The 13135-nt window shown below is 38.0% G+C and overlaps 2 protein-coding genes across 7 annotated transcripts; one reads left to right on the plus strand and one right to left on the minus strand.

The window, feature by feature from the left end:
• The first annotated feature begins 150 nt into the window (after nucleotides 1-150).
• On the plus strand, nucleotides 151-7330 carry LOC129284563 (flowering locus K homology domain). Of its 5 annotated transcripts, none has more exons than XM_054920087.1 (7): nucleotides 151-341; nucleotides 1278-1577; nucleotides 4266-4518; nucleotides 5126-5274; nucleotides 5358-5627; nucleotides 5949-6143; nucleotides 6956-7330. In XM_054920087.1, exons 2-7 carry the CDS (start codon nucleotides 1296-1298, stop codon nucleotides 7118-7120), a joined length of 1314 nt encoding a protein of 437 aa, XP_054776062.1. In that variant the 5' UTR covers nucleotides 151-341; nucleotides 1278-1295; the 3' UTR covers nucleotides 7121-7330. The 5 variants fall into 5 exon arrangements, with proteins under 5 accessions (XP_054776062.1, XP_054776069.1, XP_054776054.1 ...); XM_054920094.1 differs by lacking the exon at nucleotides 151-341 and adding an exon at nucleotides 454-643 and having other exon boundaries at nucleotides 1286-1577; XM_054920079.1 differs by lacking the exon at nucleotides 151-341 and adding an exon at nucleotides 456-643.
• A 527-nt stretch (nucleotides 7331-7857) lies between these two features.
• On the minus strand, nucleotides 7858-11643 carry LOC129284546 (uncharacterized). Of its 2 annotated transcripts, none has more exons than XM_054920062.1 (2): nucleotides 11264-11643; nucleotides 7858-10351 (listed from the first exon to the last, which is right to left on the minus strand). In XM_054920062.1, exon 2 carries the CDS (start codon nucleotides 10280-10282, stop codon nucleotides 8033-8035), a length of 2250 nt encoding a protein of 749 aa, XP_054776037.1. In that variant the 5' UTR covers nucleotides 10283-10351; nucleotides 11264-11643; the 3' UTR covers nucleotides 7858-8032. The 2 variants fall into 2 exon arrangements, with proteins under 2 accessions (XP_054776037.1, XP_054776045.1); XM_054920070.1 differs by having other exon boundaries at nucleotides 7858-10366.
• Nucleotides 11644-13135: the final 1492 nt, after the last annotated feature.

The following is a 13135-nucleotide window of genomic DNA, read 5'->3' on the forward strand; positions in this document are numbered from 1 at the left end:
ATTGTAAGCCCGTTGATATAAATGTAATGGGAACATTGTCCAAGGAACAATGAAGTGAAGCTCGCCCCGCCCAGAAGAGTTGAGGAGCCAATTTTGAATGTCTAGGGAACATTAGAGTGAAGCTCCCCACTCTAAAAGTTCAGACGCTCATTTTGAATATGATAGCACCTAGGCGTACCTTCACAACGGAGGACAAGAAACGATTGGCATGGAGTCTGAACACCGTTATTTATTTTTCAGGCAAATAAAAATATGAAGTCGAAGCCTACTTCGGCTTTGCCCAAAACATTACCGTGTCAAGGATTTCATGGACAGGGGACACAAGCAAATTTTAACAAAAGGTGGATTTTTTTTAACTTTTACTTCACTAATTTTTTCTCCATTTGGTTTATGTTAGCTTTCAGACATCTCTGAATTTTACCAACGTAAAATTCTAGGGGGTTCTTGATGAGATAAACGACATGCAAAGTGCCAAAGCATGATATTTCTTATGGATATCGCGGGGAACATAACTCCACACCGGCCAACCCCGTCCCTAGTTCAGTAGACAAAATTTTACATCAACGTTCTCAGACCTCTTTTCTATCCCCAAACCCTAGAATTTTAACCGTTATTCCGCCATTCGAACTCTCGCTTGACCCAGGCAAGTTTAATCAGCTGGAGGACTTTTTTTCTACTCTGGCACTTGTTCCCTTGTTGAATAGCACGATTTTCCAGATTATATGTTTGTGATTATATATATTATCCATTTTGATCTAACCTGTTAAGGGACTGTTTGATTTCTATTTGACTTTTGGCTCTTGGCTTCATCTTCGGAAAGCCGTCTAGATCGAATTAAGATGATATTTCTGCGTTTCCTTGGTTACGCCGTTCTTCTATCGTATTATAATTACTTCATCCCCTTTCTCGTTTTGCTCCACATTAAATAATGGGGGTTTCAGTTGGGGAGTATTTCTTTTGTTATTTATAACGAATGGCTGTATATTTTTCGTTATTCATTTAAATTATCACTTGATGTGGAAGTCAGTTGGTTCAGCGATCCAGCCATGCTTGGTGTGCATGTGATTTTTCTGCCACCCATCCCAGTCAAATATTTCCCATGTGTTTAAAGAGGACAACAGTTAATCATTTAAAGTTATGGCATGATGCAAAAATCAGTTGCTTTTGTTGTTCAGCGATCTAGCCATGCTTGGAGTGCATGTGATTGTTCTGCCACTCATCCTAGATCTTAGTTAAGTCTTTCCCGATTTCTAATGTACTTGCGTCCTTCCTTGTAGTAAACCAGTAGCACCCGTATGGCAGAAGTTGATCAAAATTTAAGTGAAACTGATGCTGAGCAACCAACCGAGAATTTAGAGCATGAGCAAAGAGAGGGGCACGTTGAGGAGTCAGTTGCTGGAACTGGGGAGAAGAAATGGCCAGGATGGCCTGGGGACAGTGTGTTTCGGATGTTGGTTCCTGCCCAGAAGGTTGGTGGTATAATTGGACGCAAAGGAGAGTCTATCAAAAAAATTGTAGAGGAGACTCAAGCTCGAATTAAAATTCTTGACGGTCCTCCAGGAACTTCAGAAAGGGCTGTAAGTTTCTTTAATCTTTTCATGTGATTATCTCCAGTAAAATTATCAAATTATCAACTCAGTCTCTATGAGTTGTTTGGATTGTTTAACCGTTGCAAAGTTTTTGTTTTAAAATTAATTTCATTCTTGAAATGCTTTCACTTTTTATTTTGGGGCTTTTTATTATTTCTTTGAGCAGTTGCTATTAGAATGGAACTTTTTTTTACTTTTACTTCACTAATTTTTTTCTCCATTTGGTTTGTGTTAGCTTTCAGACATTTCTGGATGAGTTTCTTATTGATTAGAGAGAATTGTTGATGAATTTTCAGATGTTCTTAGCCATTGCTATGCTTAAGTCATGTCACAATCACAGATGATACGCATGTCCTATTTATTGTTTTCAGTTATTAAATAAGTGGATTTTAAAACCGACTATGGCCATGAAGTGTATCTCCGTTTTAAAGATAATGTTATATATGTAACTAATTTAGGTATTGTATTTTTCTATTTGGTTTGTGCTTTGAAACTGCTGGTGAAGTTAGATTAGAAAATTTGGAAAAGAGCCAAAAGTATCAGGGATGAGGCCCTGTTGACGAATTGAAATACATTCTTAACATTCGGGAATAGTTCATGGCAATAGTAAACATCCAGTATTTGTATGTACCTGACAAAGATGTCAAGGAGGAGAATAGATGGTGGCTGTCGTTCATGGCAATAGTAAATATCCAGTATTTGTATGTACCTGACAAAGATGTCAAGGAGGAGAATAGATGGTGGCTGTCTTTCCTTTAGTAGCCAATCATGATGTTTCACTGTGCCCTATATCGTAATTAGAAGTTTATTTCGACTATTAAACAATTGAGAACAATGATGTACGGAGGGCTCATAATTTAAAGGATGAACTTGTTCATTCTCAGTGACCAAAGTAAGATGAAGATGAGGAAGGAGATCCAGAAAGATGTGTTTGATTCCAACTTATCAAAAAAGAAAAAAACAAAGGAAAGGAAAGGAAAGAAAAGAAGAGTAACAGAAAAAAAATCCTTAAAAGATTAATTAATTCTAACAAAATGAATCTGTGCAGGTTCTGTGGACCAATTTTAAGGCAACAACTCAATGATCAATAAGATCCCAATCTTGAAGAACCAAAGATCCAGATGCAGGGATCAGCATGACCATTTCAAAGTGCTGAAAAGTTTATGAAAATGTAGATATTTTGTACCAAAGTATCATGAAGTTCTGCATTCGATCTGGTAAATTCAGAACCTGGATGATTGATGCCTTGCCACAGAATGCAAGTAATGAAAAGAAACTTATGCACAATAGTGAAACCATCAAATATAAATACCTAGTGTTCTTCATTTGTCTATATGTTACTATGAGAAAAAGGATTTAAAAGCTACTAAATTCTCTTGATTAGTTTTATTTTCAGCATATGGGGAGCTTCTTTGTGTAAATGAGAAGACAGTTTCACTGTTCCATCAGTTATGTCATTTAATGAATTATTGACCTGCTGGAATGATTACATCCACGAGGAGATGCATTTTTTCAAGGTAAGGAAAAATAAGTGGGAAAGAATCTAGGACCAAGGAAATGTTTAGACTCTTGAGTAGCTGAAATGCTATTAGTAAGGGATATTTCTGAAAACTTATGGAGTATTTGGAGAGATTGTACGTGTTAGTGGCAGGCTGAGAAAGCATTACATAGATATTTTTCCTGTTGGCTTTTCATATGCATAAGGATTTGCTCCTCGAGTAAGATGCACCCTGCTTCCAACTAGCTGGAGGCCAAACTGTGCAACGCCATGATGCCCATGTAGAGCAATGTGTTGCTACCATTGGTACTTAAACCAAAAGTAGCTCTTTTTTTTTGGATAAAAAAGAAGACTAAACCAAAAGTAGTTATATATTTCAGTTATATATACTGATATGGAGGGAAATTGATGTGTGTAGGTATTGAGTTCTTGAATTTAGTGAGCATTACAACTGTTTCAGTGCTGGTCTCAGTTGATCATTCATTTCGTTAAATATGTTGAGAGGTGGAGATATGATTGGACTGCCTTGTGTTGTAAGCATTTAATTGAGAATAATAGGGATCAGACGGTGGAAGAAATTATTGTCTTTCGCTAAATACTCTTCAATTTGATACTTATGCTAGTTAAAACTAGCATATAATCTAGCAGCTCATGCATTAAAATAACAATCTTATATATTAAAAAAAAAATCGTAAATTGCATTCGCAAGAATCAAAATTTGTGTGTAAGTTATATAAAATCTTGGATTTGATCTGAACAAATGTTTCAAAATACCATGAATAGTGTTTAAAATGTTTTTTTGTTATTTCTTTTATTAAAAGGCGTTTATAATGAATAAGTTTGAAGACTAAAAAGCTTAATTGTGAGTTGCAAATCTTTTAAGAAGTGTTGAACTGCTGAGATGATATAAACTGTTTTATTGTCATTTGTTGACTCTAAAAACTGCAACACCTGTCAGTGAATGAGAATTGGTTGAATTCCTTGCAGAGATTGTAGGCGGAATACAATGCGTTCGGTAAATAGTGCTGTCGTTGGCTGGCTTGTTAATATGGATTAAAGCAGAAAATTTTGTTTGTCCATGCTATTTTGTTTTATTTGCGATTCATTGGCAACTATGGATGTTGAGGAGAATTATTATGAGAAGAATAGTCTGAAATTACTCTATTGTTCTTGATTAGGTAATGGTTTCTGCTAGAGAGGAACCTGATTCATCTCTTCCTCCTGCCGTGGATGGTTTATTGAGAGTTCATAAACGGATTATTGATGGCTTAGAGACTGATTCTTCCCATGCTCCTTTAGGTGTTGGTGAGAAGGTCTCAACAAGGCTACTAGTATCAGCATCTCAAGCCGGAAGTTTAATTGGGAAACAAGGAGGAACAGTTAAATCTATCCAAGAAGCATCCAATTGTATTGTTAGAGTTCTTGGAACAGGTTCTTTTGGTTTACTTATAAGATTTTTTTTTTTCTTTTTGGTTCAGTGCAAGTGCTATATGTTTTGCCTAATCCATATTCTAGAATTGTATAATTCCATGTTCTTCACGGTGGTGTTTATTTAAAAAAAAAAATTGCTAATCTAGTTTTGAGCATAGGATGAGATAGTGGTACTAGAGCTCTTGTCAACGTCTGCCATCAATAGGAACACTTGAGACAGAACCTAGTTAGTCACCTTATTAATCATGTTGCTGACTTTTCTCTCTTTCCACTGGAAGTGTCATTGCATTTGCTAATTGCTACCGCTGCTATATCTGTTAGGAAAACAACCGTGAGTTTACTTTTGACGTCCTAGTCTAAATCGTCACAATCCAAACAACTCTGAACTCTGGCGGCATTTGGATCCATCCTTCATCCCTATTAAAGAATCGGGGATATGATTCTGAGGATAGCCCTCAATCTTTTTAATTCCTGTGCAGCAGTTACTTAGTTTAGTTTTCTGAACTTTTTGTAAAATAAAATAATAGTAGTGGAAATTTCAACAGTCCCCAGATTCTTGGTATTTTTGGCATTTTGCTACGCATTGATTCGTTGAGATCTTCTGCAGAGGACCTGCCTCTGTTTGCTCTTCAAGATGATAGGGTTGTTGAAGTAGTGGGGGATCCCACTGGGGTGCTTAAAGCGGTAGAGCTAATTGCCTCCCGTCTGAGGAAGTTTCTTGTTGACCGCAGTGTAATTCCAATATTTGAAACGAACGTATGTGATGAAATCTAAAATTTGTGAAGGGTTTATCTCAAACAATAGAAATGAGAAACGATACTTGTTTATTCTTTTTCCAGATGCAAATGGCAAATCCTCATCCTGCAGAGCACCTGCCACCTCACCAATCATGGGCTCCACCTCCAAATGTTAGTGGAGGTCCTGGTTTCGGACCTACGCATCAATACATGCCACCTCCAAGACAACTTGATAATTATTATTCGCCGGCTGAATTGCCGCCTTCAGTGGACAAACAGTCTCATCATGGTATATCTGCCTATGGAAGAGATGCTACTATAGGTGTCCATTCATCTTCAAACACCCAATCTGCACCTTCCATGGTCACGCAGGTACTTTGTTTCTTTCGGGTTTTCCACTATTACTCTTAGGAAACTAGTCGGCCACCCATGAAATTATCCTCCCAAACGCTTTGAATGCTTAGTTTATATATTTGTATCTCGAGGTTTATTGTGTGAAGTAATGTGCGCTGATGGGAGACAGGGCTGGTGCATCGAATTAACTATAAAAACTTGCTTTGAAATGCAAATTATGCATACCGTCCATGATTACTAAGCAGCTTGTGTTGATACTTAAGATTAGAGAACCGATCTGAGTGCTTGCCCTTCGTTTATGCACACTGCAATAAGTCGCTCGACTCATTGTTTTATCAGATCACCCAGCAAATGCAAATTCCTCTGTCTTATGCTGATGCTGTTATTGGAACTGCTGGGGCAAGTATAAGCTACATCCGTCGAATTAGTGGGGCTACTGTTACTATACAAGAAACAAGGGGTGTTCCGGGGGAGATGACTGTTGAAATCAGTGGAGCAGCTTCTCAAGTCCAAACTGCTCAGCAATTGATACAGGTAATCTTAATTCTATCCTTAATGTTTGTCATTCATCATATCTCGTAAAAACCTTTTGCAGTGTTTAATCGAGAACCTAACCAATCCTTTTTGCTCAAAGATGCATATATTCATATTTTTTTAGATAAACATAACTTTTAATCTCTGTATTTTACTCGTGTTTTGCTTTTGGGTCCCTATACTCTTTTTTTTTTATGTTTTAGATCTTTACACTTTTATTTTTTATTATTTTTTGTCCCTCTATGAGCAAAGTATATGGATTTTAGAATGACCCAAAATGATGGAAAACGAAAGCGTAAGGACTTAAAACACTGGAAAAAAAAATATAAAGGTCAAAAGCAAAACGCAAGCAACGTACAAGGATCAAAAGTTATGTTTATCCTATTTTCTTTGTTGAAACACAAACTTTGTCTTGAGTTTGGAGCAAGTAAAACTTTGGAACAATTTAAATTACGTGCCAATAACATGTGCATTTTCCACCATCCCTGGAAAAGGTGGGAGTATGTCTTTGTTATGAATACTTTGTTGGAATGGATGATAGTTAAGGGCTATGTAGGAAGAATGAGAGTTGGGAAGTCACGGGGAACATGGGAGAAGTGAAAATGAGGATCAAGTTTAAATATTAGAATATTTTCCGTTAAATTTGTAGGCAAATCGCGTTATTTCCTATTTTTCTCTTCGTGCTTATTGCCCTGGTCCCTATGATTTCCATGCATGAATATTTTTTTTGTGCATTATTCATCTCGGTGATGCCAGTGTTGGGACTGATTTTTATCACACGATTAGCTTGCATTCTGAACTTTGTTGTGCAGAACTTTATGGCTGAAGCTGGGCCATCGCAGCCACAGGCTAGCGGGTCTGGTACTGACCAAGCTTTCAATTCTTACCCCGCCGCTCCTCCGGCCTCGGCTCATGCTTCTAACCCAGGACATGCCGGAGGCTATGGCTCAGCGTATGGCACAAACTATGGGTTCTAAGCTGGGCGGTGCAATCTGCCATTAGCCACACCCGAAATGGCAGGAACCGTGGGATTGATGTATTCTTTTAATAATTTAAATTTTTTGTACGCCATTAAACGATTTGTGTCTGTTCGTATTTGCGGTCTGAAGAACGTTTACCAGACTAATATACCTCGCTTCCAGCTGTAGTCACGAATTCCAAGAATCTAGAGTGGTTGATGCATCTTATCTTCTCGGCTTTTGCAGCAATTCTAGAAACTTGACATCGTAATTTTAAATTTTTGTTAATGGAGGGTAAATGGTTCGAAAGTAATTAGTGATTCAATGACACAAAACATCGGTGCAATGCATGCCCACGGAGTGAAGAGTTCCCTAGTGTTTTATTGCCGAATCTTTTGCAATAGCCAACGAATATTTTTCACTGAACCACCCCCCCCCCCCGGGGGGGAGGACACTAAATCTTCATGATTGTGGGCAAAACCCGCGAAATGAAAACTAAGACGAGAGTGCCGCGAGCCGTGTGCAAAAATCTAACAGAACATGATTCGTATAACGACCGTAATCGTGTTGATCGAGCTTAGATGTCTACTAGCATCTTCTTAAGGCCTTTTGCCTTTCTACAAATTTTTTAAACAGTTTAGTAAAATTTCTTAACTTCTAAGCAAGGGCTATTAGCCCGAACCAGAAGAATGGAAGTCGACCTTGTCAGGCAACACCCGAACATAGATACGGAACCTGGACCAAAGAATATGGAATGAAGCAGAGATAAACGGCAGTAATGATTTGAGAGTATACTATTATTCACAATAAAGCAACTACCTCAAATTCATTCACATTTAATTGATGGACAGTCTTTAACTATGAGAGACTAATAAATAATAGTAACAAGAACAGTAATGACTTCACTTGGGGTTAAGCAGACCGCCAACGTTAGTTGGGAGCTGCACAAGTGGTTCTGAAGTGGCCAGTCTGATTGCAACGACTACAATGCACGACCCGCTTTACCCGGCCGCGGTCCTCGGCCCGAACTCGCTTCTTCCTCGGTCGTCCAGGAGGGCGAAGTGATTTGGGTGGGTTTATAATGATTTCAGCAGCCTGGCTCGCACTGGGATCGGCATCCGACAACTCTTTCCACAACGATTTATCGGGAATGGGATGTATGGTCTGAGAGTAAGTCTTCCTGTAAGTTGCCACAGTGAAACAGCTTTCGGTGAATCTGTGCACATTCTGCCTGCATGACAGAAGCGCCGCCACCGCGTGCGCACATGGCAGCCCATAGAGCTGCCACCCACGACACAGACAGCACCGGTTCCGAATATCCACGATGTTTGTGCCTTCGTGGGATATCACTTCAAATTCTGCTTCATTAGCGCGAAGCACCTGATAGGTGCGCGCGCGCTCCAGCGCCTCCGCCACCCGTCTCTCGGCAGACGGAACCAGTATGGATGTCCACTGCATGCTCGTCTCCCGGCGCTCGTTAAACCAAGTCATCAGCTGCCTTCTGATGCATTCCATCATTTGAATTATGGGAAGCCCGGACGCTTCCAGTATCCAATTATTTAAAGACTCCACTATGTTTGCTGTCAAGTGACCGAACCTCTGCCCCTCAAAATAAGCAGTCGCCCATAAACGAGGAGGAATTCTTCGAATCCAGTATGCAGCATCCTGTGATATCTCTTCAATCTCTAGAACTTTTGCTTCAAATTCAATAACAGTGAGAGCATGTGCTGCTTCCCATAGAAGATTAACAAGCATTGTGTTATTGAACTCTTTGCGGAAGCTGTCGCTCAAGTGACGCATGCAAAATCCATGGAAAGCAGTAGGAAAATTTGCTTCCACTCCGTCCACAATTCCTTTCTGCCTGTCAGACAAAATTGTAAGCCTCGGCATGTTTTCTGTGTTAATCTCGAGCAGATTATGAAGTTCAGACAGGAACCACATCCAGTTATCATCATTCTCCTCATCAACAACACCAAATGCCAGAGGAAACAGAGCCCCATCACCGTCAAATCCTGTCGCAAGAAGTAAAGTACCAAGATACTTGCTCTTCAAATAGGTTCTATCAAGCCCCAAGAGTGGTCTGCAAGCATTTAGAAAACCATATATCGATGCTTGAAAAGATATGAAGAGGCGTTGGAAGCAGTTATCGGTTGGGTTTCCGTAAACAGATGCTATACTGCCCGGGTTTGTTCGTTTCAATTGTTCACAGTATTGCGGGAGCAAGCGGTATCCCTCTTCAAATGATCCGCGCATGGCAGCCATGATGCGCTCCTTGCCTCTCCATGCTTGCTTGTATGATAAAGTGATGCCATGAACCCGGTGAATCTCTTCTAGTATCTCCTTTGGCTTGCAATTAGGGTTCTCTCTCAGCCTTTGCTCCACAGAGTTCGCAACCCATTGAACAGACGCCTGCTGATGACCAAGATGATGAATTCCTCCGCATGTATGATTCTCATGAATTGTCCTAATAGTAAAAGTTGGAACTCCGGGGAGCTTTGCTGCGTGAATGCGCCAGGGACATCCTTCACTTGCACATTTAGCAGTGAAGCGTGTCTTGTCAGATTTTATAGTCTGCATCTCGAAGTGTAGAGCAATAGCTGTATCCCTCAGTGCCCTCCGGCAACTCTTTACATCAGGAAATTCTTGCCCCACTGCTAATTCATAATTAGGACTTACAGCAACTGTGCGAGCCTGAATTATGGGTGGTGTGGTAGCAACAACTAGTTGGGAGTGGGACTGCTGAACACTCATATCTTGGGTAGAATCAATCCCCATTTCTGGGTTCTGGACAATAGCGAGTTCCAGATTTTCGTCGAGTTCTTGGTTCTCTGAAACAGTCAACTCGTTGTTCTCTGATAGAGCTAGCTCATGGTCATCATGTTCGGGCTTTCGATCCATGGATAACTCATTCTCGTGCCCATAGTTGTGATCATCACCACCTTCTTGATCATGGTCCTGTCCCAAACCCAATTCATGTTCATGGGGATGCCCCAAGCCAAGCTCGTGATCGTGGGCTTGTCCCAGACCCAAATGATGCTCATGGGTTTGTCCCAGACCCAAATCATGGTTTTGGCTAAGGTCCAAATTATGGTTATGGCTCATCACCAATTGCTGATCATGGCCAAGGGCTAAATTGTGACTCTGACCAAGTATCAAATCATGGTTAGCCATTGAAGACATCAAGTGGATGTACCGACAGCAACTACCGCTCAGTTTACTAGTCAAAAACCTGCTTAGTGCTTGGAACACCTGCAGCAAGGACCCCTGAAATTCATTAGTCAAGCGAAATAAAATGATATTGACACTTTGTTCTGCTCACCGTTTGTCATACACTGTACATGTCCCCGTTAAGTTAAACAGGAAAGAAAAGAAAAGAAAAGAAAGGCAGCACAACAGCCCCTTGAGAAAAAGAAACGCCAAACAGGATAATTATTTCTCTGCAGTTTATCGTTTTCCTTCCTTTAATTACAAAAAGCTCCCTTAATAATATATGTAGTGACGGTTTTGTACAACTAGAGCATGTCAAGTATGCATGTTGAATTCCAAGACTATCATAACTACTTCAGATTGCAGGTCCAGTGTTCTGTTGATTGCAATTGCATAGTTCAATGTAATGTAGAACCAATGTCCCCCAGCATTCCACTTTGATTGCCATTAATTTATGACCATGACCGGGGGAAAAAAATTCAAGGCACAAAAATAAATTCCGGTCTAAATTATCAGCCTTTGTTTGCAGGGAAGAAATAACAGGCACGAGAAATCAAAATCACGTTTGAAATCCAGAAGCATGCACTGAGCTTAACTTGATAATCTAATAAACACTAGTGGGACAACACACAAGTCATAAGAGAAAACAAGAACACCACTTCCGTCAAGTTTCAAAATCTAATAAATTGTAGCCCAACCCACAAAAGAAACCCTCTTCAACCTAGCCAGGGAGTAACCACGAACCGAAACCCGACCAACCTGAGAGATTAGAACGTACAGCCCTACCAAGGAAAGAGAAACTAACAAAAAGAACAATCTTTCATTAAAGAACTCCAATCAAAGCCGAATTGGAGTGATTATTCAACTCCGTGAACATGTAGAGTATGCAGGAGCAAAAAATCATAATAACAAGATAATATTTTTCCAAAAAAAAAAAAGTCTAGTAAAAATCACCTGAGAAATCTCAACTGGAAGAATTGGAAGCAGAATCCTATCGCCGGTGCCAGACCAAGCCCAAAAAGAGTATCGTACTAGAGTGCTGGGATCAGAAATATAAAGACGGGAACTGGGTAATGGTCGGAACTTGCAAAATCAAAGGGCAGAAGCATTTAGATGTAGATCGAACAAAGGGCAAGGGTTTTTGTGATCGGAGGGGAAGGAGGCAGAAGGAGGAGGAGAATTTGAAAAGAAGTTGATGAAAAATGGCGGGGAATTGGAGAAAATCGGAATTAGGGGAAGAAGGGTAAGGAGAGGAGAGGAAGATTGGGAATTAGAAGGGCAGAAGAGGGAGCAACTGTGAGGGTTGACAATGGAAATACCGCCACACAGAATCGGGGCTGAGAAGAAAAAGAGGGTATTTAGGTCAAAGGAGATCGGCCTCTCCTTTTTCCGGTTTTCGGTAATTACTGTTTTGCCCTATTTCTTTTTCTTTTTTTCGCCTTCTAACCCGAACGCGACTTAGGCTTCATGGGGGGAAAAAAACTACCGCCTTCATAACTCTCCGGTTAATTTATCATATTAGCTTTACAGCGAGCCTCACATGTGGGTCTGTTGTTTAAATTAAAATTTTAAAAAAATTAATATTTTAATCTATTAATTTTTCATTCACTTATAATTTAATTTTTTAATTATAATTTACTGCAATTCAATCCTTTAACTTAATTTATTACAACTTAATTTCTTAATTTTTAACTCGCTTATAACTTGATTTTTATTTTTATTTTTTTAAAAAAAAGTTATCCTTATTAAATAAGTAGACTAAGAAAATTTTATATATTACTCTAAAACACTCTGCTCTTACTTTTTGATGTAAAATCTAAGTTAATATGAAAAAAAATAACTAATAAAAGTTAAAAGACTGCATTATAAATGAGTTAAAAATTAAAAAAATTAAATTATAAGCAAGTTATAGCTGAATGATTAAGTCACAATAAGTTATAATTGAAAAATTGAATGACAAATAAATTAAAAATTAAAAGATTAATTTTCCTAAAATTTATATCAGCGTTAAAATCAGTGTCTGTTTTCATTCATCACTTTATATATAGATATATAGATATATATATATATATATATATAATTATCCATGTCAATGTAAATGAAGTATAAACCATCTCATATTCATGACTCGTCAATGACAATTTTTTACAATTTTCGTATTGTTTGAGCTTTTTCGTATTACGTCAAATTCGAAAAAATAATGATTTTTTTTACCTGATCGAAAAAATAATGATAAGATTTACGGTTCATGAATATTGTGACTTGAATCTAATGTTTATACAAGAAGCAGATATCTCTTTTTCATGTGTCACAAGGCCCAGCAAAACGTGTGAAATGATATTGAAATAATAAAAAATAAGATAAATTAGCTGACTGGTTGAAAAAAATTTTGCATCCAAAAAATGTAAACCAAATATTTAAAAATTTAGGAGTATGGTCAATTCACATTAATATATAGAAGATTTATCATTAATATATAAAAAATTTATTATTAAAATTTTAAAAATTTGAAAGGAGTTTATTATTGATGTACAATGATATATTATTAACAAATATAATAAACTGATTATAATATAAAATATAATAATTAGTAAGTTATTTACTTAGTTTGATCTTATAACGTAGGTTATATTTGTTAAATCCTTAAAAAAGTAAAATTGAATGGAGCCTGGGAATAATTGCTGATTGCATAATAAAGATAATGTGATTTTACATTTTATATTGATATTAAAAATAAGATATACAGTTAAAAAATAAAAATGATAAGAAAGTTGTAAGCCTTTTCTATTTTTTATGTATATTTTACATTGATTATTGTTAGTTGAT

The sequence above is a fragment of the Prosopis cineraria genome, unplaced genomic scaffold, assembly GCF_029017545.1.
Source record: "Prosopis cineraria cultivar Desert tree isolate PC_DT_omini unplaced genomic scaffold, ASM2901754v1 PC1, whole genome shotgun sequence".
In the NCBI taxonomy this organism is placed as follows: Eukaryota; Viridiplantae; Streptophyta; class Magnoliopsida; order Fabales; family Fabaceae; genus Prosopis; species Prosopis cineraria.

Excerpts from the sequence above, each read along its gene's own strand:
- LOC129284546 (XM_054920062.1), bottom strand. The coding sequence starts at position 10,282 with ATGTCTTCAATGGCTAACCATGATTTGATACTTGGTCAGAGTCACAAT.
- LOC129284563 (XM_054920087.1), top strand. The coding sequence starts at position 1,296 with ATGGCAGAAGTTGATCAAAATTTAAGTGAAACTGATGCTGAGCAACCA. Across the intron at positions 5,275-5,357 it reads TTCCAATATTTGAAACGAAC|ATGCAAATGGCAAATCCTCA; the intron begins GTATGTGATGAA and ends TTCTTTTTCCAG. Across the intron at positions 5,628-5,948 it reads CACCTTCCATGGTCACGCAG|ATCACCCAGCAAATGCAAAT; the intron begins GTACTTTGTTTC and ends TTGTTTTATCAG.